The sequence below is a fragment of the Pseudonaja textilis genome, chromosome 3, assembly GCF_049901715.1.
Source record: "Pseudonaja textilis isolate UNSWEBS1 chromosome 3, rPseTex1.2, whole genome shotgun sequence".
In the NCBI taxonomy this organism is placed as follows: domain Eukaryota; kingdom Metazoa; phylum Chordata; class Lepidosauria; order Squamata; family Elapidae; genus Pseudonaja; species Pseudonaja textilis.
Window position 1 is genome coordinate 119,034,881 of NC_141992.1, and position 23,797 is coordinate 119,058,677.

The 23,797-nt window shown below is 35.0% G+C and overlaps 1 protein-coding gene across 2 annotated transcripts in view; it reads left to right on the forward strand.

The window, feature by feature from the left end:
* The window catches only part of TRIO (trio Rho guanine nucleotide exchange factor), a 253,223-nt gene that overhangs the window by 170,024 nt on the left and 59,402 nt on the right, over positions 1-23,797 (forward strand). For both annotated transcript variants that reach the window (XM_026701043.2, XM_087930714.1), the window contains 7 exons: positions 588-680; positions 4,708-4,819; positions 8,961-9,151; positions 9,738-9,839; positions 10,891-11,033; positions 11,886-11,985; positions 16,814-17,057. In XM_026701043.2, coding sequence (XP_026556828.1) covers positions 588-680; positions 4,708-4,819; positions 8,961-9,151; positions 9,738-9,839; positions 10,891-11,033; positions 11,886-11,985; positions 16,814-17,057 — 985 coding nt within the window. The remainder of the gene's footprint in view (positions 1-587; positions 681-4,707; positions 4,820-8,960; positions 9,152-9,737; positions 9,840-10,890; positions 11,034-11,885; positions 11,986-16,813; positions 17,058-23,797) is intronic.

The window sequence follows — 23,797 nt, forward strand, 5'->3', positions numbered from 1 at the left end:
AATGCTAGATAACACAACAATCAAAAAGAAAAGCATAATCAAATTGTTAGAACATAAAGCAGGATTCTTCACACTGATAGAAATTGGAGCAAGTACACCAATCATAATTATGCTATTCATTTAACAAAATATAATAAAAGTGACAGCTTGAATAGTCTGTGTAGTGGTATTGATGTTTTTTGTTTCGTTAATCTTTCACAGCATGCTGGCGTAAACTATGTTTTTGATATACTAATAAATGGCATTCTCATATTAACAAAATATGATGGAAGAAGTTTATACATGTGCATAAACACGATTGGACTAAACTGGGTTCTTAATAAATATTCAATAAAAGTTAATAACTTGAGTAAATCTATGATTTCAGATGTTGCTGAGCTAGAATTCCTTAGAGGCCTGGCTGGCATGGCTAGTGGTGAAATGGCTTTCACAGTTTTTAATGTATAGGTGAAGCATAAATATACATACGCTAATTGATGAGGGAGCATGGATTTAGGACTTCCTCTCAGTTTTCATAATGAAAAAATTATCTGCAAATTTTATAAGTTAATTTATATTTGGATGTCAAATGTTTAACTGTACTGCAGGAAATACAACAGCGGCATGGCTTAGCCAATTCAATCTCATCTTACCTTATCAAACCAGTTCAACGGATAACAAAATACCAACTCCTTCTAAAGGTGAGTATCAATGTGGCCTTCATTTGTGTAGCTGGGTACATTTTTTACACTGAAAATATGATTTTTAAAAAATACGGTTCTATTGGGCCACAGCCAAATTAAAAAATTCTTTATGAGTGACCCCAAATACATTATGCTGACCTAGTTTGGTATAAAAAGTACCTTAAAGCACCATTCACCAACCTTTCCGAGTTGACAGCCCGGCATGGGGGCAGGGGGAAGAAGAGGGGATGGTTTTGTGCAAGAAGCAGGAGCGCATACGTACCCACCACTCAGGTGAATGGGGATTCCACGAGAAATATACTACCAGGTGTATAAAGTAATCTTACCAGATTCTTCCAAATGGTGGTTTAGAAATCACAAATAAAATCAGGTTCAGTTCCAACAGGATACAGCATTAGATATCACCAACTCTCACCAGAAGTTGAGGTTATCTTTCATTTTTTTCCATATTTTATTTTATTGTTTTATTGAATTTATATTGCCACCTATTTGCCCATGGCGACTCAACAAATAATTCCTTTAAGGCAGACAGGTGCTCCCAACCTGTAGGCTGCGGCCCACTACAGGCCATAGCCTATTTGTAACCAAGCTGAATGAGGAAGGATTACTTTTTTTTAATGGTACTGCCACTTGATCTTATCTGAAGTCTTTTTAAACTTGACTGGAATTTAAAAAGGGAAGAATAAGATTACAATATATGGTTAACTAGAATAGGATAAAATGAGGTTTTCACCGCAGTTCAACCCAGCCATGGGACTGAAACTGTATTACAGTAGTTGCTTTTGGTGATGAGACCTAAATCTGAGAAAAATCTTGTTCAGTTTGGATCTTTCAGTGGCATTTGATACATAGATTATGGTATCCTTGTGAACTATTTGTGAGACTTGGTAGTGGAGGACACTAATTCTACTCCTATCTAAGCAGATGGTCTCAATCAGTAGTAATAAGGGGTGATGGATTGAATCTTTGGCCACTGTTATAGTAGGTGCCTCAGGATCTAGGTTCTTTCTATCTTGTATATCATTTACATGAAATATTAGGGTGAGGTCATTTATCATTTTGGAATGAGTTATCATCACTATGTTAATGATAAAGGCAATGCAGTGGATATTCTTATATACTACAGTGTTTGATGGCAGTAAGGACCTGGATGGGATGAAACAAATTTAAATTGAATTTTAACAAGATGGAATTGCTACTTGTCCAGAATTGTTTATATACAACAGTAGCCCCTTTGCTGGCTTTCAATAGGGTTGTATAGGATTTCTCCTTGATGCATGCCTTCTGTATCAGCAGCTGGTGGCCTGGGCAGTCTTTGCCCTTCTCCAGCTGATGCCGATTACAGTCTTTTTGAGAGTAAGAAACCTGGTGACCATTATTGATGTCCTTGAGGGTCTACTACTACAAAACACTGCATTTGGAACTGTCTTTTTACCCAGATTGTAGGCAAAAGCTGTTTTAAACCACTGTTTCAAACTATCCTATTTGAGTTTTTGGTCGTTTCTCAGTCATATCCTGAGTAACAGTTAGAAACTTAATCATAATATTCTTTCCCAGTCACATCAACTTTCAGAAGCAGCCCATCTATAGATACGATCATGGTGTGAATGGCAAAGACTTTAAGGTCTTTTTTTATTTGTGTTTTGGCCTAAGTCCTTGGCTTCCTTTTTATATGTTTTGGCTTTATGTAAGTAGGCTGCATAGCCCCCAACCCTAACTATGTAAGATCAAGAAGCTAAAGAAAAACATTTTAAAATGAATATGTATCTTCTGTGCCTACACACTCTTAAATTTCATGAATCAATTCTTATTAGTAGTTTCCCTTATTTCCATTTCCCTCTATATTTAATTTAATTTAAAATGTTGCCTATCTTTCCTTTTCACTCAAGTGTGTAGCGGGCAAAAAAAATGACTTTGTGCATCACAAACCAGTGTTTCTGCACATTACAATGTACTGTCAATGGACCAAAAAGCCTATTAAAAGTAATTAAAGGAGGCTTAACAGATGGTAGAAGGTGCATTTGATTAAGCAGGGGAAACTCAACAATCTGTATATTGAGAGAGCTATGTACAAAATGTTAGTGATATTCAGAAAACTTCCTTGTATTAAATGTAATTAATTCATCTCATAAAAGAATAAAGCAATATCTTGACATTTGGAAATGGGTTGCTATAATTTTTATTGGAATACAGTAAAAAAAAAAAAAGGAATGCCATTGGCATTTGTTAAATGAAAAGACTGAGTGCTGTTTTCCTGTACATTGACTTCTTAAATACTGAAGTAAAGCCATGGAGATGGCTTACGGCAGAGATCTTCAAACTTGCCAACTTTAAGACTTCAGTTCCCAGAATTCCCCAGCCAGCATGGCTAATCAAGGAATTCTGGAAGTGCAAATCCACAAATCTTAAAGTTACCAAGTTTGAGGCATCTGGCTTACAGTTATATAATAAACTGGAATATGAGAGTTAACAGTTCATACCAGCCTTAATCAAATACATTTCAGCCTACTACTAGCTACTATGCAGAACGCTTTGGCACATTGTTTTTCAACCTTGGTAACTTTGCTTTGGTTTGTCCTATCTTTTACACCAGAGCTGTCAAACTCACAGCCCACATGCCAGATGCATCACACGCTGGCCCTACCCATGCCCAGTTTAGCAAAGGGGGGGGAAAGTCATGATACGTCACGTGATGCTACCATGACACTGCGAGTTTGACACTCCTGTTTTATATCATTTTGTACATAGCTCCAATAATATACAGGGTGCTTGAGTCTTCATTGCTTATTCATATGGACCTTCTACCATCTGTTAAGTCTCCTTTAATTATGTTTATTAGGCTTGCAAAGCCAGGTTTTCAATGCCTTGTAAAAAGCCAGCAGGGTTGTCTGGCTTGTCTCAGGAAATGTTCTTTTTTTAAAAAAAAATTATATTTAGTTCAAATCCTATATTATTTCCCAAGTGTCTGGGTATCAACCTCCGAAATGGCGAGCCTCCAGCGGACCGTTTCGGGGTTGCCATTCGGGGGGAAGGATAACAGGGATAATGAAAAACAGTAGACTCACAGCCTGGGAGGTGGACAATGAAGAAGCAGCCAGCTGACAATCATCTGGAGAGCAGGCCGGCAGCAGAAGAAAGAACTAGGCCCAACAGAAAGATTCCAGGCCTCTCAGGCCTCTCTAGAAGTACAACAGCCATATGGGTGGGGCAGGCTAATGCAGGGGGAGAAGTTAAATAGGTGGGGAAGCAGCAACGGTTATTGCTGCCTTTGTTTTGGTTGATATGTGCCAATGTTTCCAGGCCTGCCAGAATTAAAAACAATTAATTGAATCTTTTATTTCTGTTTCTTGGTTTTGGCAAATTGGAACAGTGACACTGGGAGATAATAATGCACTAGAATAAAGCACTAACCTGTAACATAATTTCTGTTTTTTTTAAAGATTGATTTAGCTTTTATAGGCATTCTCAGAAAATAAATGTGTCTTTCCCTATAAGTTCTGTATATTAGTCTGCCCATGAAGAAGAAGAAAAAAATAAATGATATGGCAGAAAGCATCATTAAGCTAAAGAAGATCGGTACAATATTGCCAGTTTTGTTACTTGCAAATGGGTGTTTCCTTTCTTGGGTAGCATCCATTTTATGAGGGCACTCTGAAGATGCATTCAAGACTTCAGAGGAATAAATTGTGATTTGGCTAATGACTTCAACCCTCCCACAATTTCTCTGAAATACAGACATATACAAGATAGATCAGAAAATTAAGTGTTCACTATGATATAAACCCCACCCCTCATGTTTCTTTGTGTGATGTCACAGTACAAGTATGAAAGAGCAGAATTTGTGCCATGTGGTCACAATGCCCACTTTGATCTTCTGGTATCACTGTAGTTGGAAACAAACACCTGTATCCTAAACATCTCAAGTTAGAATATTGGCATCTATTTAAAGACTGCAAATGACATATTCTGGGTAGATAAGATTTAACGGAAATAAAGATTGAATAGTAATGTGATACCTTTGCAGGAGCTACTCACCTGCTGTGAAGAGGGTAAAGGTGAGATTAAAGATGGCTTAGAAGTTATGCTTAGTGTGCCCAAGCGAGCCAATGATGCCATGCATCTCAGTATGCTGGAAGGTAAGAGTCATGATTATTTCTTTTCTGTGTATTCTAAGAAATTATCAAATGCTTGTTTAAAGTAGGTTTATATAAAATCACGTTTTAATCTTCTGATGAATCTTCTGAAAGTTTTTTTCTCTCCTGTAACCTTAGAATTATGATTGTTCTATAATGAAAAAACTAACTCCAGGGTACTTGCTTATAATGATGTTGTGTTAACAAGTATTTGAAACCAAATCATTTAGTTATGGCTAATGTTTTTTAACATTTTTTTTATCAATGGAGAAGAATGCAACTAGTCAACCTCTTGTATTGAATTTTTCTGTGGTAAAGCTATTAGCAGCAAATCCGCTCTAAAGTCACCTGAATTTGGACAACACTACTTTTAGAACTTCCACCAAATTGTGTCTAAATGAAATATGAAATAGATTTGAAGAGTCCTGTTTGGGCAGAGCAGAAAATATGTAGATCTGCAAACTTATGCATTTGTCACTCATCAGAAAAGCAATAGTAAAAGATTAGCCATTCTAATCTTGATTCAACTCTAAATATTTTTTGTCATTTGATTGCCTTTTGAAAGAGCATTATATGTTTTCAATTTTTTTTAAAAAGCTTTAATTCAATATTTAATTGCCTCTTGGAAAGCTGGTTAGACAATGAAATGTTATATTACTTATACCGTCACATAAATTAATGAACAGCGTATTACATTTAAAAAAATTTAAAATGTTTTTAACAGAAAGGGTACAGGTAATCCTCAACTTAAAACAGTTTGTTTAGTGATTGTTCAAAGTTACAACAGCACTGAAAAAAGTGACTTTGCGACAATTTCAGCATCCCTGTGATCCCTGTGATATTTATGATGGTTACAGTGTCCCAGGGTCATGGGATCAGCTTTTGTGACCTTCTGACAAGCAAAGTCAATTGGGAAGTCAGATTCACTTAACAGCCATGTTGTTAACTTAACAACTGAGGCAAGAAAGGTCGTAAAATGGAACAAAACTCACTTAACAAATGTCTCAGTTAGCAACAGAAATGTTGGGTTCAATTGTGGTGATACATTGAGGACTACCATACTATAACATCCCAATAGATTCTCATATATATTAGGCAATATAATGTTAATATTTTCTATCACGGAGTTTCACTTTTGGGGGCATGTTTCTGTTGGAACCTCCAACTATAAATAAAAGTTTGTCACATTGTACATTAAACAGAATAAGATAAGATTAGTAGTCACCTTGTCAAGAAATATGTGGGTAGACTACATGGAATATTTTAATATTTCTCTTTCATAATCAATCTTTCAAACAAATGATGCTGAACATTTGTGTAGCAGACAAGTTGATGTGATAAATCAAAGCATTCCATTTTAGAAACTAATTTCTAAATCTCATAATCCATTTGTTGTTTTTTAGTTGACTGATTTTTTTTTAGTTTGATTATGCTGATCATTAAAAAGAAGTATTTGTTATTTCTCAAAACATATATTCTGCTTGGGGAAGCATAACTAATCATGATATAAATGTAAAATTCTTTTTTGTCAGTATTATGTTTTAGTGTTTTGAAATCTCGCTAAATCTAGTTAATGCAGATTTTTATACTGGTTGCCTCCTTATTTTAAATAAAATTCTTGTTATGTAGCTTTAATAAATCAGTGCTGTCATAATGCACATTTAACATTTATTAATGGAGATTTCCCAAGATCTTTATAATGATTGGCAGCTTTGATGAAGACAACATACAATTTTCAAATGACTACTGTACAGTAAAAAAATGTCATTAGGGCTGCTTCATACATAATGCCATGTTTCCTGTTTTAAGAGCATAATTAACAGAGTTTTGAACAATATACATAGAGTTTTGAACTGTACACATAAAAAGTTGAAACAAAGTAATTTTTGATTGTTTGAAAACATTTTTGATAGAAAACCAATTCATTCTAAAATGTATTAAAGAGAAGAATATTAATAGCCTTTCTGTTTGGACAGATCTAAAAATTATCAAGTACTAGTTCTTTTTAAGATTTCATCTAGAAAATAGTACAAAAACCAGAGAAAGTATTTTTCTTGGGAAAAAGTTTTATGTGATCTGAGAAATATATCATAAGATTTAATTGCACATCTCTTGGATTAGGCTGCTGCTTAGTTCATTATCTGTTTTAAAGTAACAAAAAATACCACATTGCTTTTTTAAAAACTTAATTAGTAAAGAAAAACTTTCCTAACTTCATTAGTTTTCCAATATATAAATGTTGAGGTAATTCCCCTCTAGGAGAATGACCGCATACAGGGAGATGTATTGGAGAGAAGTGTTTGAATAATACACACACAGCACACAGATACACTGTACAGTAAATGTAGGTTTTTACTTCCAGAAACTTTTAAGCAAAGTTCAAGATAAGCAGTCCAAAGTCATTCATAGGTTAAATCAGTCAGTTTTCAGTCCAGGGATAATCCAATAATGAAGTTCAGTGTCAAAAACAGTTCAGTATCAGACTTACATCAAATCCATGAATAACAGTCAAGTAGAAGGAACGGCAAAACTCTCCAACAGAAGGAAAAAGACTCACTGAGACACACTCTCTTCTGAGACTAAGACTACGATATCCCAGGTTTCTGGCTCCATCTTATGGCCATTTGAGAAACCACACCCAATTACACTTTTAGGATTCTCTTAAAGAGACAGTATTAAAATGTCTATCCTGGTTTATATATTTCCAACCCAAATAGCTGTTAGGTGACTTACATTCCTAACAATAAATATTGCTTAAATGTCAATATGTTAGTATCTAATAGGTAACTAATTAGAGAGCCATGGTGGTATTGTGGTTAGAATGCAGCATTGCAGGCTAACTCTGCTCACACTGCAATGAGTTTGATTCCTTTGATCCTGACCAGCTCAAGGTTGACTCAGCCTTCCATACTTCTGAGGTTGGTAAAATGGGGACCCAGATTATTGGGGGCAATATGCTGACCCTGTAAACCACTTAGAAAGCACTATAAAGCACTGGGGAATGGTATATAAGTCTAAGTGCTAAAAATACTAAGTAATTAAATGTTATTATAATTGCAAATTAAATGGAAGAATAGTTTTACAATTTTGTAATTGTAAACACAGTTCTTTCCAAGGCAATTTATCTCCCAAGGAATCCTTACACTTTGCTACTAAATCTTATAAAATGTTTTGGTGGTCCTCACTTAATGATCCTAATTGGGACTGGCAACACCACTGTCAAACAAAGTGATTGCTAAATGGGAAATTATGTGATCATACTTGTGCTTTCCAGGTAGAAAAAGTCATGACTACTCAGTTTCACACTTTCAGTTTTTGTTTGCTTTCTAATTGTTCCCCCATCCTTTGGAATGCTTGAATACCCACTTACTGTCTTAAACATATTGAAAACAATGCAATTTCACTGCAGCCCAGGGCTGGGAATTGTGGGCACAATACACAAACAACCTACTCTTTTGAAATGGTTTTCTCTCCAATCTCTCTGCTCTGCAAAGAAGGGAAAGAGTTAGGCAAAGGAGAGGTGATCTGCAGAGATCACTTGCTTTTTTCCTTCCCTCTCCCTGCAGAATGGAGAAATTGGAGAGAAAGAGATTTCAAGAGAATACTATAAGCTGTTAACAGTTCGCCTGTGCTTGCCAGTATAATTACATTGCTTTTGATGTATAGAAGAGCAAACAGCTTACTTTCTTGCAACTGCTTTCTTTCCAATCTGTCCACTCTGCAAGGGAAAAAAAGAAAACCTGTCCCGACTGTTATGGTGATCACTTGACTGAGATTGATCCTGCAAAGGTCATAAATGGGCTGTAAAGTTAATTTTCCAACACTTTCATAATTTTGAATTATTGCTGAATGAATGGTCAGTAAGTGACGTTTACTTGTTTGCAGTCTCTGTGCAGCTTAAACTACAAATATTTATATACTGTATATAGTTCCCCTTCATGACAGCCAAATCTCTAAAGGAATTATCGTCGATGTAAACCTTACATATATTTACTAAAGAACAACTTCCAAGACCTACACTTCTAAGTTCTTCCTGAAAGAGTGATTTAAAAAAAAACTATAAGAAAATGAACTAGTTTTATCACACACCCATGTCTCTTTCTCCTTTTCTTCTTTCCTTGAATTCTTCCAACTTGTTTCCTAGGTTTTGATGAGAACATTGAATCTCAGGGAGAACTCATCCTTCAGGAATCCTTCCAAGTGTGGGATCCAAAAACTCTCATCCGGAAAGGGCGTGAAAGACATCTCTTTCTTTTTGAGATGTCACTTGTCTTCAGTAAAGAAGTGAAAGACTCTAGTGGAAGAAGTAAATACATCTACAAGAGCAAGTTGTTTGTAAGTTACTATTACACTGGAAAAAAACAAAGCCAAACCTAGTTTCTAACAACTTGCAGTACGCTCAGATGTTGGAAAATGGAGTAAATTGGTCTCAGATTTTTCTTAAAAGATCTTCAGTTTGTTAAGTTATAAGCATATTATTGAACATATCACCTTTTACATAACTGGTAGCTCTTTTGGACACCAAGGAATAGATTCTGAAATATTTTGAAAAACATTCTCTTAAGCAAAGAGACATATTGTAGCATTACTCTTTAATCATGAAGCAGTAAAAAGAATATTTGAAGGGTACATATTGACAATCATTCCAATTTGCATGAAAGCTTTTGATTAATACAGTGAAATATGGTTGACCCTAATTCAGGATTTGAAATACAGATGAAGTTATTCTTTTGAATCATATAAGCCAGCCAGGAAATAATAACCGCTTATTACCACACAACTGCTTATTATGTACTTTGACTTTTGCTGAAACATTTTGATGATTAAGAGGTAATTGATTTTTAAAACCCATTAAATGTGTTTTTGTTTTACAAATTTTTTCCCACAACTAACAGCTAATCCTTCTTCCTTTAATTTTCAGACTTCTGAGTTGGGTGTCACAGAGCATGTAGAAGGTGATCCCTGTAAATTTGCACTGTGGGTTGGAAGAACTCCTACTTCAGACAATAAAATTGTGCTAAAGGTAATTGGTATTCATACTGCTAAACAGAGTGGGCAACCTCTGAGGCAGTTCAACATTTTGACATGAGCATTAATGTTTTTGTCTTAATTTGGAGGCTATTTTGAAGGCATAAACAAAGAAAGTGGCACTGAAAATTGTCCATTTTAAAACTGAATATTAATGGTACAATCTCAGAATGCTCAAAACTATTTATGGCCTACAATCTCAGAATGCTCAAAGTTACAGTGGCACTGAAAAATGTGCCCTCTGACCATTTTTCACACTTATAATAATTGCAGTGTCTCCATTGTCATGTGATCAAAATTTGTGCTCTTGGCAACAGCCATGTTTTTATGACTGTTGCAGTGTCCCTTGGATCTTGCGATCACTTTTGACAAGCAAAATCAATAGGGGAGCCATATTCACTTAACAACAACCATGTTACTAACTTAACAACTGCAGTGACTCACTTAACAGTTACAGCAAGAAAGGTCATAAAATGGCACAAAACTCACTTAACAACTGACTTGCTTAGCAACTGAAATTTTGGGTTCAGTTGTGGCCATAAGTCAAAGACTATCTATAATAGAATATCATTTTAAAACAGACATATGACTCATAATACCCCAAATTCAAAGTAGCATTCATGTCTTGAAGACCAAAGTTGCAAACAAGACATGACACTTCTTTTGAATAGGATGTCATCCCAGCAACTCACACAAATTTGTGGAAGTAAATGTGCCAAACTGGAAATACCTGTGTGTAAATTTTAAATAGGATTTTCTGATGCCTCTAATAAGTCGTATATTATATTATATGTTCCTGTCTTGCTGTCATGATCCCTAGAGATTTGTATATAGATCAGGGATGTAAAATGCAGGAAGTAAGTCTTATCTTAAAAACAATAAATAATAGCGAAAGAGATATTGATTTTTCAGAACTAAAGAGCAAACATATTTCTACCAGTGCTTTGTATCATTCTTGTTTAATACATTCTGTTAAGTTGTGAGCATGACTTTTCAAAAGTTTATTCTTAACAATATACTAGAACAAAATATTCTTTATCTTCAAGGCTTCCAGCATTGAGAACAAACAAGACTGGATCAAACATATCAGAGAAGTAATACAGGAAAGAACAATTCATCTCAAAGGGGCCTTAAAAGAGCCTATTCACATTCCTAAAACTGCACCAACCACAAAACAAAAGGGAAGAAGGTTAGTAGAAGTCCACTCTATTACAGGAAATGGTTCTCATCTTGTGTGAGATCCATCTTAACAGAGTGGCTACACTATTGTGGGGGGTGGGGGAGTACATTCTGTGCAACACAGCATTCTGGATGCTGCTGCTAAGTTGCAATATATTAAAAACATATAGGTGGATTAGAACTTTAAATATAGGCATGTATATCAAATTTGAATGATAAATTACTCTGCTTAGAAAGTTTACTGTATAATGTACAAAATTGCAACAAAAAAGGTTAAATGCTAATAGGAATGGAGCAAATGGAACAATGTGTCTGTAAGAATTATAGTACTTTGAACTTCTTAAAAAAAGTCTGGAAGGAAGAAGTCCTTAATAAAATATCTGTATGGTCCTGAGAATTAAGTGCATATCAAATAAAGTATTAACTATGAAATACTGGTAGATATAAACACAAGGTGTAATACTACAATGAAGAAAAGATAGATGGAAATATGTTTTTTACACTCTCTCAAAATATTAGAACCCAGTAGCATATCCTGGTATGAGACTCAAAATAATTAAAAGATACAGAGATAAACTAGGATTTGCAATCACATGAGATATTAATTCAGGGAGATTTCATCAAGAAATTGGACAGATTCATAGAACATAAGGTGACTGATCAGTTAGTACTGTACATCTTTAATACTTGTTATATTTAGCTGTAATAGTGTTTGTTCAGGAATTAATGAGCAGAAGAATACATTCTGCACTATTTTGTACTGAATTGAAATATCAAGTTATTTCAGTATATAAGATGATCATTATTAAAAAATTGAGTTAACAAATTTCTGTAAGAGACATACAACATCCTATGCTTGCAGAGATGGAGAAGATCTGGATAGTCAAGGAGAGGGGAGCAGTCAACCTGATACTATATCAATTGCATCACGAACCTCCCAAAATACATTGGATAGTGATAAGGTAAGCCAAAGATAATGATTTGATTATTTCCTTTGTTATTTAGCACAAGCTACAATGAAAGGATGTATACCTTTTTTTTCTCCCAGTGAGCATAAATGAGTCTCCAGGACCTAGAAATTAGAAACGTGAAGCTTATTTAAGAATTGGATTTTATCTTCATTTTTATATCCTCTGATCTCCAATAAATTCAGAGCTGGTTGTATATGTCTTCCAGATGGTCAATAGTGCTAAGCTATTAATGCTCGTGTTCCTTTAGCTTCAGCTATGAAAATTAGATTCTTTCAGTTTGTGCAACGCATTCACATAGATGAAAAACATCTATATGCTTAAAGAGGCATTTGTACAATTACAGAGAAAGAAGGGGTTGTTTCCCCATCAGTTGAGAGAGAGAGAGAGTTGGTTGGTTAGTTAGTTAGTTCGTTAGTTAGTTAGTTAGTTTATGTGAAATAAAATAGAGAGCGGAGCGGAGCATGTCCCTGCTCTGATAGAGAGGTTTTCTTCTTTAGTCTGCCTTCTCATTTGAAAAGCAAATTACTGAAGATGCATCTGACTTTGCCCCTTTGGCCTAATGTTACCCTTCCAAAAACTTTCATGAAGGGAAACATTTCTTGCTCGACATAGCTTTTTGATCTTAGAGGATGCTGTTTAAGAGTCCTTAAGTGCACGTACAACTAGCAAAACTTTAAAATTCTTCTATCATAGTTAACAACCACATAATGGCTTTTGGTATTTTGACCTGGTACAGAGTACTGGGTTGATTAATTTATGCTTTTAACATTTCTATTAAAACAATTTCTATTAAATGACCAGAGATAGATTTACATCCCTAATAAGACATGCCAAGATTAAAAACATCCATATTCTATACAGAATATAATAGAATTCTTTATTGGCCAAGTGTGATTGGACACACAAGGAATTTGTCTTGGTGCAAATGCTGTCATTGTACATAAAAGAAAAGATAACATTCATCAAGAGTCAAGAATCATAAGGTACAACAATTAATAATAGTCATAGGGTACAATAAGCAATCAAATCATACTAGGAAACAGTCAATATAGATCGTAAAGATACAAGCGACAAAGTTACAGTCATACAGTCATTAAGTGGGAGGGGGGATGGGTGATAAGGAGTGATGAGAAGGTTAATAGTAACAGTAGTGCAGACTTTGTAAATAGTTGGACAGTGTTGAGGGAATTATTTGTTTAGCTGAGTGATGGCATTTGGGAAAAAACTGTTCTTGTGTCTAGTTGTTCTGATGTGCAGTGCTCTACAGCGACATTTTGAGGGTAGGAGTTGAAACAGTTTATGTCCAGGATGTGAGGGGTCTGTAAACATTTTCACAGCTCTCTTTTTGACGTGCAGTATACGGGTCCTCAATGGAAGGCAGGTTGGTAGTAATTGTTTTTTCTGCAGTCCTAATTGTCCTCTGAAGTCTGTGTCTGTCTTGTTGGGTTGCAGAACCAAACCAGACAATTATAGAGGTGCAGATGACAGACTCAATAATTTCTCTGTAGAACTGTATCAGCAGCTCCTTGGACAGTTTGAGCTTTCTGAGTTGGCACAGAAAGAACATTCTTCGTTGTGCTTTTTTGATGATGTTTTTGATGTTAGCTGTCCATTTTAGGTCTTGTGGTATGATAGAACCTAGAAATTTGAAGGTCTCTACTGTTGATATTGTGTTGTCTAGTATTGTAAGAGGTGGTAGTATGGAAGGGTTTCTATTTCTATGCAGATAGTTGTAATTCTATTAAGAATTTTATGTAAATAAAAATGAAGATCAAATTTAGATAGGCCGCTCCTTAATTGGGGCTTCTTGGTGCTCTTTGGTATTTTTTTTAATTATCTAGCTAAGAGAAAAATGAGTTAAATTTCTTATATTGAAAAAGCTTATGTCGCTGGCAATATAGACAGCAAGCCTCAGTTTAAGCTTGTAGATAATATTAAAAGCCAATTGTCAACTCTTCTTCATCTGATACATTAATGTGAAAGAAGCTGTGATTTATCAAACAATGTGAGATCATGATTCATGTTCATTAATTGGTAATTCTGTTACTTAAAGAAAAGCGTATGATTTCCAGTAATACTTTCTGCTCCTTTATTTTGCTTAGATTTTCCTTATTTTACTTAGAAATTAGATTTTCAAATGTTTTTTAAAAGTCATATAAAACCTGAGTGAAGTTTCTTGGCTTGTTTACATATTTTAAATGAGTAAAGAAGTTATTAAGAATCCCCGGGGCTGTTTGTTTGTTTGTAGTTGTAGCAGCTGGAAACATTTCTATATTGAGGAAATAAATTTAGCCTCTATTTAAAGAAACAAATTTCTCTTTTCTGCCTTAACAACCTTGGAACAAAACTTTAGAGGGAAGATTCATAACTTCTGCACTTTAAATGAAAGTTTGGAGAAGTCCATAAGGCCACATTAGTCTTGCTTTGCTATTCATTTTTAGAACATTTCCTTACAAGTGTCTTTGTTATATGCATCAGACACACAGATCCTACCCAAGCATTTTGAATGCAACCAGTAACAGCTTGATCAGTCTGCACCATCTTAATGTTTTGTGATGTTTACTAACCTCATTAGTCCCTGCAGATGTTCATGTTGAGTGTAGTTGACAGCATCAGGGAAGCCTTCCAAGATACAACTGCACTTCTGTTGTTTTCCATGTGATCCAGAATTCTAATAATGCTTCCTGACTTATGGAAACCAATATGACTACAGTTGTATTAAGAAAGACTTCACTTCATATGTTTGTAGTAAAAGTGAATGACTGAAGAAAAAAGAAAATTGCTGGAGTAAAATTGATCGAGGGGGGCTGAATGCTTCTTATTTGTAATATCTGAAAATTCCTCCTGAGAAAATATCATATATTTGAGGAAAATGGCAACTGTGTGCAGATGGATACCACTTAACTGTACTTCATCTTGACCAGGATCCGATGGAGTATCATGATGTTTGAATAATAGGGATGAAAATGGAATATGGGTTTCCCACAGAGAAACCAATAGCATAGGCAGAATTTAGAGTATGTGTTGTCTTCTGATTGAAATTTATAGCTTTATTGAGGTTTGGAGGATTGGAAAATTTGTTAGGAGCATTTCTCAGATGAGATCTTCCCAGTTTGCAGTTTGAAATTGCTGTACTGAGAAATTTTACAATTAAGTGTACACAAAGTAAGAACTTCATTATTAAATTATAGTCCTCCCTCTCCCATTAGCCATTCACTTCTTATTTCCAATCTTCCTTCCTATATCCCTCCCTTCTTTCTTCTAGTTATATCTCATTATTTGTTACTAAAAAGGCACTCTTCTAATGTGAACATCACTACGTTTTTTGCTATTTCAATTAGCATCTACACTAAGAAGGCCAATTTTGTATTATCTATTCGGATGATTCAAACAGAAATTTTCTATTTGCTGCATTCTTTCCTTGCATATTATATTGTCTTGTTGTTTTGTGGTCAGACTCTAAATCAAAAAAGCCCCTTTCTCAGACTGCTTCAGGAATACAGCTGTTTTCAATTGTTTCTGAGTCCAATCTAAGGGAAGTAATATAAAAATAAATCATTTTTAAAAGCCCCAGGGGCTTTTTTTCCCCCTGCCTAACCTTTCCAATCCCAAATAAATTATCTTTTGACATAATTTTGAATGGATGGAGTGCTAATATAAGCAGAACAGAATGGGTGTGGATGAAGAAGGGTATCCCCTCATACACTTAAGGGAGAAGACAACATGTTTCTGAAAATGCACATCTCTTAACTTGAATGGAAATTATCCCAAGATATTACATGGGAACAATTCCTGCCTGTGTCTTGGTGGATAGAAGCTGATTTATTTTGCTTCATTATGAGAAACATGCATTGTCTTTTCTCTTTACCCTCTCCCCCTTCCCCCTTTCAAAACTAGGATTAGAAAGCCAAGCTTTTACAGTCTGTGGTCATGGGAAAGTTTTGGGGAAATTCCAGCTAGACTAACTGAAGTTATAATACATTATAGAGAAAGGAAGTGGAAAATTAATCTGTACATTTATTTTTATTTTATTTATGTATAAGGATTGTCTTATGAACTAGAAAAATACACCTTAGCCCTGGATGACCAGAGATATACCAAAAGTATTATTCCTCAAAAAATGAACTGGTTGCATCCCTTTGTCATGCAAATCGTCAAGAGTAATACATTCCTAATCCAGACCACATGGTGCATTATTCAAAGCTCAGAAGTGAAATCAAATTCTGAATATTGTATTATGTAATTCCATTGTATTATGTGATGCTTTATAACCAAGATTATATATCCAAAAAGATGTGTTCTTTTCAGAAATGTTCAATACATTTTTGTTACTAAATGACGAGAGGAATACTTAGGTAGTGGCATAATGTGCCATGAACTTTCTAGGGAAATCTATTTCAATTATTATAAAATCACTGAATATTTTTGCATATAATGTAATATGTAATATAATGTAAAAACCTGATTCAAAGATCTTTTAATGCCAGTCATTTATATTGACATTTCTTTGTGTATGTCTTGTAATAGTAAAACTTCATATAAATTATTTAAGAATAAATTCAGTTTTTCAATATTTTTTCTTATTAAACTTATAGCTGTTCTCACTGAGAAGGCAGACATACTCATAAGAACTGAAAAAGAATAATTATGTAAGGACTATCACATATAATGCAAAGTGAGAATTGTGTTAATGTTACTAGCTGTTCAGTTTGTTATGGAACCACTTCAGATGGTCAAAAAAATTATCCAGATATGTAGATATGGATGAATTCTTCAATCCAGAACACTGAGGTTTCTGTTTTGTTTCCTTTTTCTACAGTTATCTGGTGGTTGTGAGCTGACAGTGGTCATCCATGACTTTACAGCATGCAACAGCAATGAACTCACAATCCGTCGTGGTCAGACAGTAGAAGTGCTGGAGAGACCTCATGATAAACCTGACTGGTGTCTAGTACGGACTACTGACCGATCCCCAGCTGCAGAAGGACTAGTTCCCTGTGGTTCTCTCTGCATTGCCCATTCTAGAAGTAGTATGGAAATGGAAGGCATCTTTAACCACAAAGGTAAGAGAATTAAGTTTTCCAGTTATCTGCTTTTTTCCTCTACCCATACTTCTGTTTAACAGGACTGTGATGGATATTATAAAAATGTAGTGCAATTTAGGACTACTTAGTTTAGATAGGCTGAGACTTTGTATAACTTTTTTGTAGATTACAAACTATGACTTTTTTGTAGATTACAAACTACGGGTTGTTGCTTGTTTCACTGAGGCCTTCAATAAATGTAACATGATTATTTTTTAGCAGATTTGTATGACTGTCCATCTTAAACACAACTCTGGGGCTCACAACAATAAAACCAATCATAAAATAGGGTGCCACTGAATTTTTCATGATGGGAAAATTAAATATAGCTAATAATTTAAATCAGCTTATTAACTTGCTCACTATATTACATGCATGCTCAAAAAAGAGAATTTTTTTGTAGAAATCTCAAAGTCAAAAGTGTGAGTGTAAATGATCAATTTGTTGCCAAGCTGTTATTTGTTATTGATATGATCAGGAAGTCAACAGATTTACATCTTAATGATATTAGCTTCCTGCACTTTCCCCCTGTTAATTGCAAGAAGAAAAGCTAAACGTTTCTTATTGTGCCATATATATTAGATTTAGACCAATCTTATTATCCTCAAACGCCAACAGAGAAATGGGAGGGGCCTGTTCTCTCAGTTTGCCCTATCACTGGAAAAGGAAAAAGTGACAAGAATGGCATGCATTTCTGCTTTTCTGTAAAAGCTAGCTGCATATGCAAGACAGATTTTCCCCCTGAATTCTTTATACATACCAAAGTGTTTGGGTAGACAATTTCAGTGGTCACCACAGATAACACTACCCTTTTAAGCTAAATCAAGATTTATCTCTTCCTGTATTTGAGAATATTTGGCTGCCTAAGGAAATTGTATAGAATCATCAAAAACGATTTTTATACATATCTGGTTTGTGCTTCTAATGCTGCAACTTCTGCTCTGTTTCTAATGTATAGATTTTTCCTCATCTTCCTCCTTGTCTTCGTAACATAAAGCTGATTTTTAAAAAGTCACTGCTTCTCCTAGAAGAAAGATTTAAACTGAAAATATTTTTTTTCTCTATGGGACAGGAAGAAGTTTTAAGCCCTACCATCTAACTAGAAAGGGTTGATTTAATATTTTCTTTCAGCTCCATCTTTGGTGGCCAAGAATATTCCTTTGTTCTGCTCTTGATAAGTTTTAACAGTTCCCATTTAAGTAGCTATTTGATTTTTAATTGACTGTCTTCTGAACACCTTGAAGCAATTCCCAAGATTTTCAAATTGTTTACCCTAAAATTTATTATACAATGATGAAAAAAAAAAGACCTAGAAGTTTACTGTGGGGGGGATGAACTTTAAGTTATTCTTCATTCTCGGGGGGGAGGGTTGGCCTTTGGATAGTTTGTAATCAAAATATTAACTTTCAGCCAAGCATATAAAATATTATTATTTGAAAAGCTGGAAAGCAAGATGAAATAATATCTTTAATGCTTTCTAAAAGTCTTTATCTCCTAATCATTCAGTTTTTGCAAGCTAGCTAATTTTTAGGGGGGGGGGAGAGCATGCAAATTTCAGCAAACAGCTCAAGCTTTGTGTTGGTTACTAAATATGTTAAATCCTACTGAATGCAGCTGGTAACACTGGAACTGTAATACATTGTATAGTAAGGACAAGTAAACCCTACTCTGTCTAGAATTTTTCTTAATGTCATGTTGTGTTTTTTCATCTAGTATTGATTATGAAAAGATTTGCTGAGGCTCCCTTTTTAATGAGAGTACACAGGGGTTTTTTTTGGCTTACTATAGAAGACAAGGGTGGAGAAAAGGATCAAACTGGCTGGCTATAATAATTCTTTGCTGCTGAGTTCACAACCAAGAACACCCTCTTTTGTTCTGTAGAGAAGAACAGTATCATAAATAACATGCCTGGCAATTTATGTAAACACAGCTAGATAATTGACTTTTCTCTTCTGGGATTGGGTGGCCTTTGAAACTGAGAAATTTGGCATGATAATTCATGTTGCATTTTAGGAAAATAAATCTGTTTAAACTATAAGATTATTATATCTAAGCAAAATTTATATTTTCCATTTTCATTGAAAAATATAGTGCTAGAACCCTTTCTAGGTTTCTGCAGTCACTTATGTATAATTGTTTTTACAATTTTACTTCATGCATTCATCAGAGAAATATTTTAATATTTTAAAAAATTAGAAAAACCTTAAGCATACATTGGGATGATTAGATAAGTTAAATAGACTAAAGACATTTATTTATACAACCTTGTTGGGTTACTGTCTTGCTTTTTGGGGAATGCATTGTCTTCTGTGCTCAAGGTATTCCTCGTGGAATGGGACAACTCGCTGCAGCAAACTTGCCGTGGCCAATTTTCCACAGGACAACTCACCATGGCCAATTCACCATGGAACAATTTGCCACAGGATAATTTAATTATTATTTGTCATTCACATTTCAATTTGTTCTTCATTTTGAATCCTTTTTTAAATGATTTTATTCTATCATTTTTTTTATATTAGTGTAAATTCTTGTCCCCCAGTAACTTGGCCATGGCGAATTGTCCCACAGGAAGTTGGCCATGGCGAATTAGCTCTGGTGAATTGTCATAGATCTATTCTTCATCAGGAAGGAGATGTGCACATGTAGCTGTGCACAATAGCTAGACTTGGCTTTTAGAAGTTAACACAGTCACCTTTCACTACAAGGGGACATCTCTACCAGAATGAGTGAACTATTGAAATAGAACTCTGTGGAGATTCTCAGTCATCCAAGCCATGGTTGTCCCAAAGATGCTTTTTTCAAGAGGCAACAGGACTTTCTGGTTTTTCCATAAAGACATTTAGCTTCTCATCCAAGAAACATCTTCAGCTTTGACATTCCTTCACCAGCCAGTGAGAGATGAAGCAGCTTCTTGGATGAGAAGCAAAACGTCTTCAGGGAAAAACCAGAAAGTCCAGTTGCCTCTTGAAAAAAGCATCTTTGGGACATATTGAAATAGAAGCAGAAAATAGATGTGAAGAGGCCACATGTTTTCATAGTCCTTGGAAGTTACTTAAAACTGTAATAATTGAAATTCCGCTTAAAAAGTTCCAGTGTTGGCAGTTGTCATCTAAGTTCAGGAAAAGATCACAGCTTTCTTGTATGCAGGAATCTGTAAAGCTAAATGTCTGTGGAGATTCTCGGTCATCCAGGTCATGGTCTCAAAGGTGCTTTATTCAAGAGGCAACTAGACTTCCTTGTTTTTCTTTGAAGATGTTTTGCTTTTCATCCAAGAAACTTCTTCAGCTCTGCCTAAGGAATTTTTCCTTCAATAGGTAGAAAATATTTTGTTTATGTTTGTTTTTAAAAACCAATAAAATTTACAAAAAAAAGAAAGAAAGAAAACATAATTTGAAGTACAAAAGGATATACATTCTTGATGTGACAAAATTTGGTACCTTAGGATATCTTGTATGACTAAGACTTAGTAAATCACTAATAGCAATAGCACTTAGACTTATATACCACTTTGTAGTGTTTTACAGCCGTCTCTAAGCAGTTTACAGAGTCAGCATCTTGCTCCCCAACAATTTGAGTCCTCCTTACCAACCTCAGAAGGATGGAAGGCAGATTCAACCATGAGCCAGTCAGAATTGAACTCCTGGTAGTAGTCAGAATTGGCCTTTAATGCTGTATTCCAAGCACTGCGCTGTCACGGCTCTTTTCACGTAACTAAATCCTGGTTATATCTACCAATAGTTATTGAAGAACTCAAATATGACACTTTGCAAAATATGTAACTTGTCCTATAAATAATTTTAGTGCCAGAAGACTAGATGGTAGCCTACCATTGCTAGCTTTTGAAAATGAATCCAAGGGAGTTTCTAGGAAACTACAGGTCAATAAGATTAATATCTTTTCCAAGCAAATTGGTAAGAATTATAAAATTAAACACACCAGAAGATGTGTTTTGTGAAGGAAAAACATTGTGGCTGTCCCAGAGGCAGATCTTGTCAATCTTCTAAACTTCTTAGAGAGTATTAACAGGCACATGTTAATGTATTTGGATTTCCCCCCCAAAAAATTGACATAGTTTTTCCTTAAAATACCTGAGTAATTTAGTCATGAGATTGGAGATTCTGCCTTTTTATGGATTGCTAACTATGTTTTCTTTAAAAAAACAAAACAGAAAGCAAAGAATAGGAATAGAGTAAGTAATTGTCTTTATTAATAGATGGAAGTAAGAAATATATATTCTAAAGGATTTGTGTTGAAATCAGTCTGAAATACCCTGATGAGGACGAAGTCATAAAACGATCTCAATGTTACTTTTTCTCCACTTATCATCTTATCACATGAGCTCCAGAAGCTTTTGGGGGAGCATATCTCCCTTTTGGTGTAAATAAAAGGCAATTTTGTTAGGCCCTGGGGAATCTGTTAGACATTGCTGGTGTTCTATTTTTGCTGTATGAACTGGAGCTGCTGTGTGAATCCAAGCAGAATAGGAAAAGAAATACAGAAGAAATCTGCATTTGAGGACTCAACAGGACCAAAAAATAAGATTTTTCTTTTTAATGGAATGGCTGATGCAAAGGCTACTGCATTTGGAAAGGACAAACCAGATGTCAGAGAAGAAAGCTTGACAAATTAAGAAGCTCAAGAAAGAGTCATTTTTCTTTCTTTTGTTTTCTGAGCTAAAGTTAACCTGAAGTGTGAAAGTATTGAAGCTCACTAGCAGAGTGAGTACATCAGAATCATGTTAAGGAATATACCTGTATGAATCAGGGAAGAAGGAAACAAACCATTTAAGAAACTAGAAAAGGAGGGCTCAAATATTTTTCCTGAGAGATTGGGATTGGGATTCTTTCACTTGGAAAAAAGCATTTAAGATGGGATAAGTTTAAGGTAAATAAAATGAGAAGGAGTTTTTTTTTCTTCTCAAAACATTTGAAAACTATTGGCGATATAGACATTCTATTCATTCATTGACATTCTGAAAATCATTGGCCCTGAAGAGTCAACATTACCTGTAAGCTAAGGGAGGAATGTCAGTTGCAGAAGCACAAGCGAGATGTTAGTTTCCACCATCACACACAAATTTTGCTTTTGCCAGAGTTGATCCCTTCTGGACTATATAAAAATGGATAAATATATCAAAGTTCCCAATCTTGGCAACTTTAAAACATATGGACTTAAACTCCCAGAATTTTCCAGCCAGCCACATTGACTGGGGAATTCTGGGAATTAAAGTCTATGTATCTTAAAGTTGCCAAGATTGGGAGCCCTTGATATATGTTGTCAGTTGTTGGTGGGCACTGAGTCAACGTGCACATTTTTTCCTCAGTTGGATTTCTTTCTCCACATCCAATTTTAATTTTAATTAGTCATTACTTATACCATAGGCTGAGGTATATTTCTTGCTGTTCATAACAACATTTTCCAAACTATTTCCATCTGATTTTCTTTTAGGAAATTGAAAGTAACTGTAGGTCTGGGCATAGATTTTTTGTCAGATGTTTGAAGAGTTGCTTGCTTGAAGAGTTGCATGAGAAAATATATCAGACACCTGAACCTTCATAGAAGATAGACATTTACTGAAAGTGTATAAGGAGACCTTGTAGCTGCCTTACATCATTCATGCATTCTTTTACCTAAAATACTTTCTGCTGCAGCTCTCTTTCTGTATACGTTAACATCTTGAATTGAATCTTATACTGTTAAGTTTGATTGTTCAGTGTTCTGTTTCAAGCCATAAACTTGGAGCTAAATTGTTTGTGAGTCTATGGTACTCTCAATACAGGTAGTCCTTGACTTACAGCAGTTCATTTAGTGACTCTTTCAAGTTACAATGGCACTGAAAAAAGTAATTTATGAATGCTTTTCACACTTACAACCATTGCAGCATCCCCATGGTCACATGATGGAAATTCAGATGTTTGGTAACTGACTCATTTATGATGGTAGCAATGTTCCAGGGTCATGTGATCACCTTTTGCAACTTTCTGACAAGCAAAGTCAATGGGGAAGCCAGATGTCACTAACTCAACAACTGTGGCAGGAAAGGTCGTAAAATGGGACAAAGTTCCTTTAACAACTGTCTTGCTTAGCAACAAAAATGTTGGGCTCACTTATGGTTGTAAGTTGAGGACTGCCTATAGTAGCTAGTCCTCATTCCATAAAATCAGCCAATGTGGATTTAAGAATTGGGTTCATAGAACTGGAGTAATCTGGCTGTGTCAGTTACATCAAAGAAATTGACTGTCGTTAAACAGTGTGCTAGATCTTACTGACTAGTATATCTTGGTGGATCAGCTCTTAGATTTTTAATAAATTTCATTACCCAGTTGAAATACCTCCCAAAGAAATAAGTATTACAGACATGCTTTTTCTGTATCTCTTATATTCCAGACCTTTTCTCTGATGATTTCCTTTTCTAGTTTGTCTTGATGTTTGAATTTAAAAGACTGATGGGCACTAACTTCTTACTTCCTTATAATTTCCAGCTCTAATCCATTTGATGTGTCCTGTTCATGCTTTAATAACATTATTATTTCTTGGATGATTGCTAATTTTTTCCCCAAAGCTAAGAAATGTTTGAAAGTTAACTCTGCAATGTAATGAGAATTTTGCTTGAACTTCAGTTAGGCTAGTTACGGTATCACATCTGGCTGTTCCCAAGTGTGAGCTGAAATCTGGAGTTGTGCTGGGGAGTGAGTCAGAGGATAGCATCCCCTGAAGGG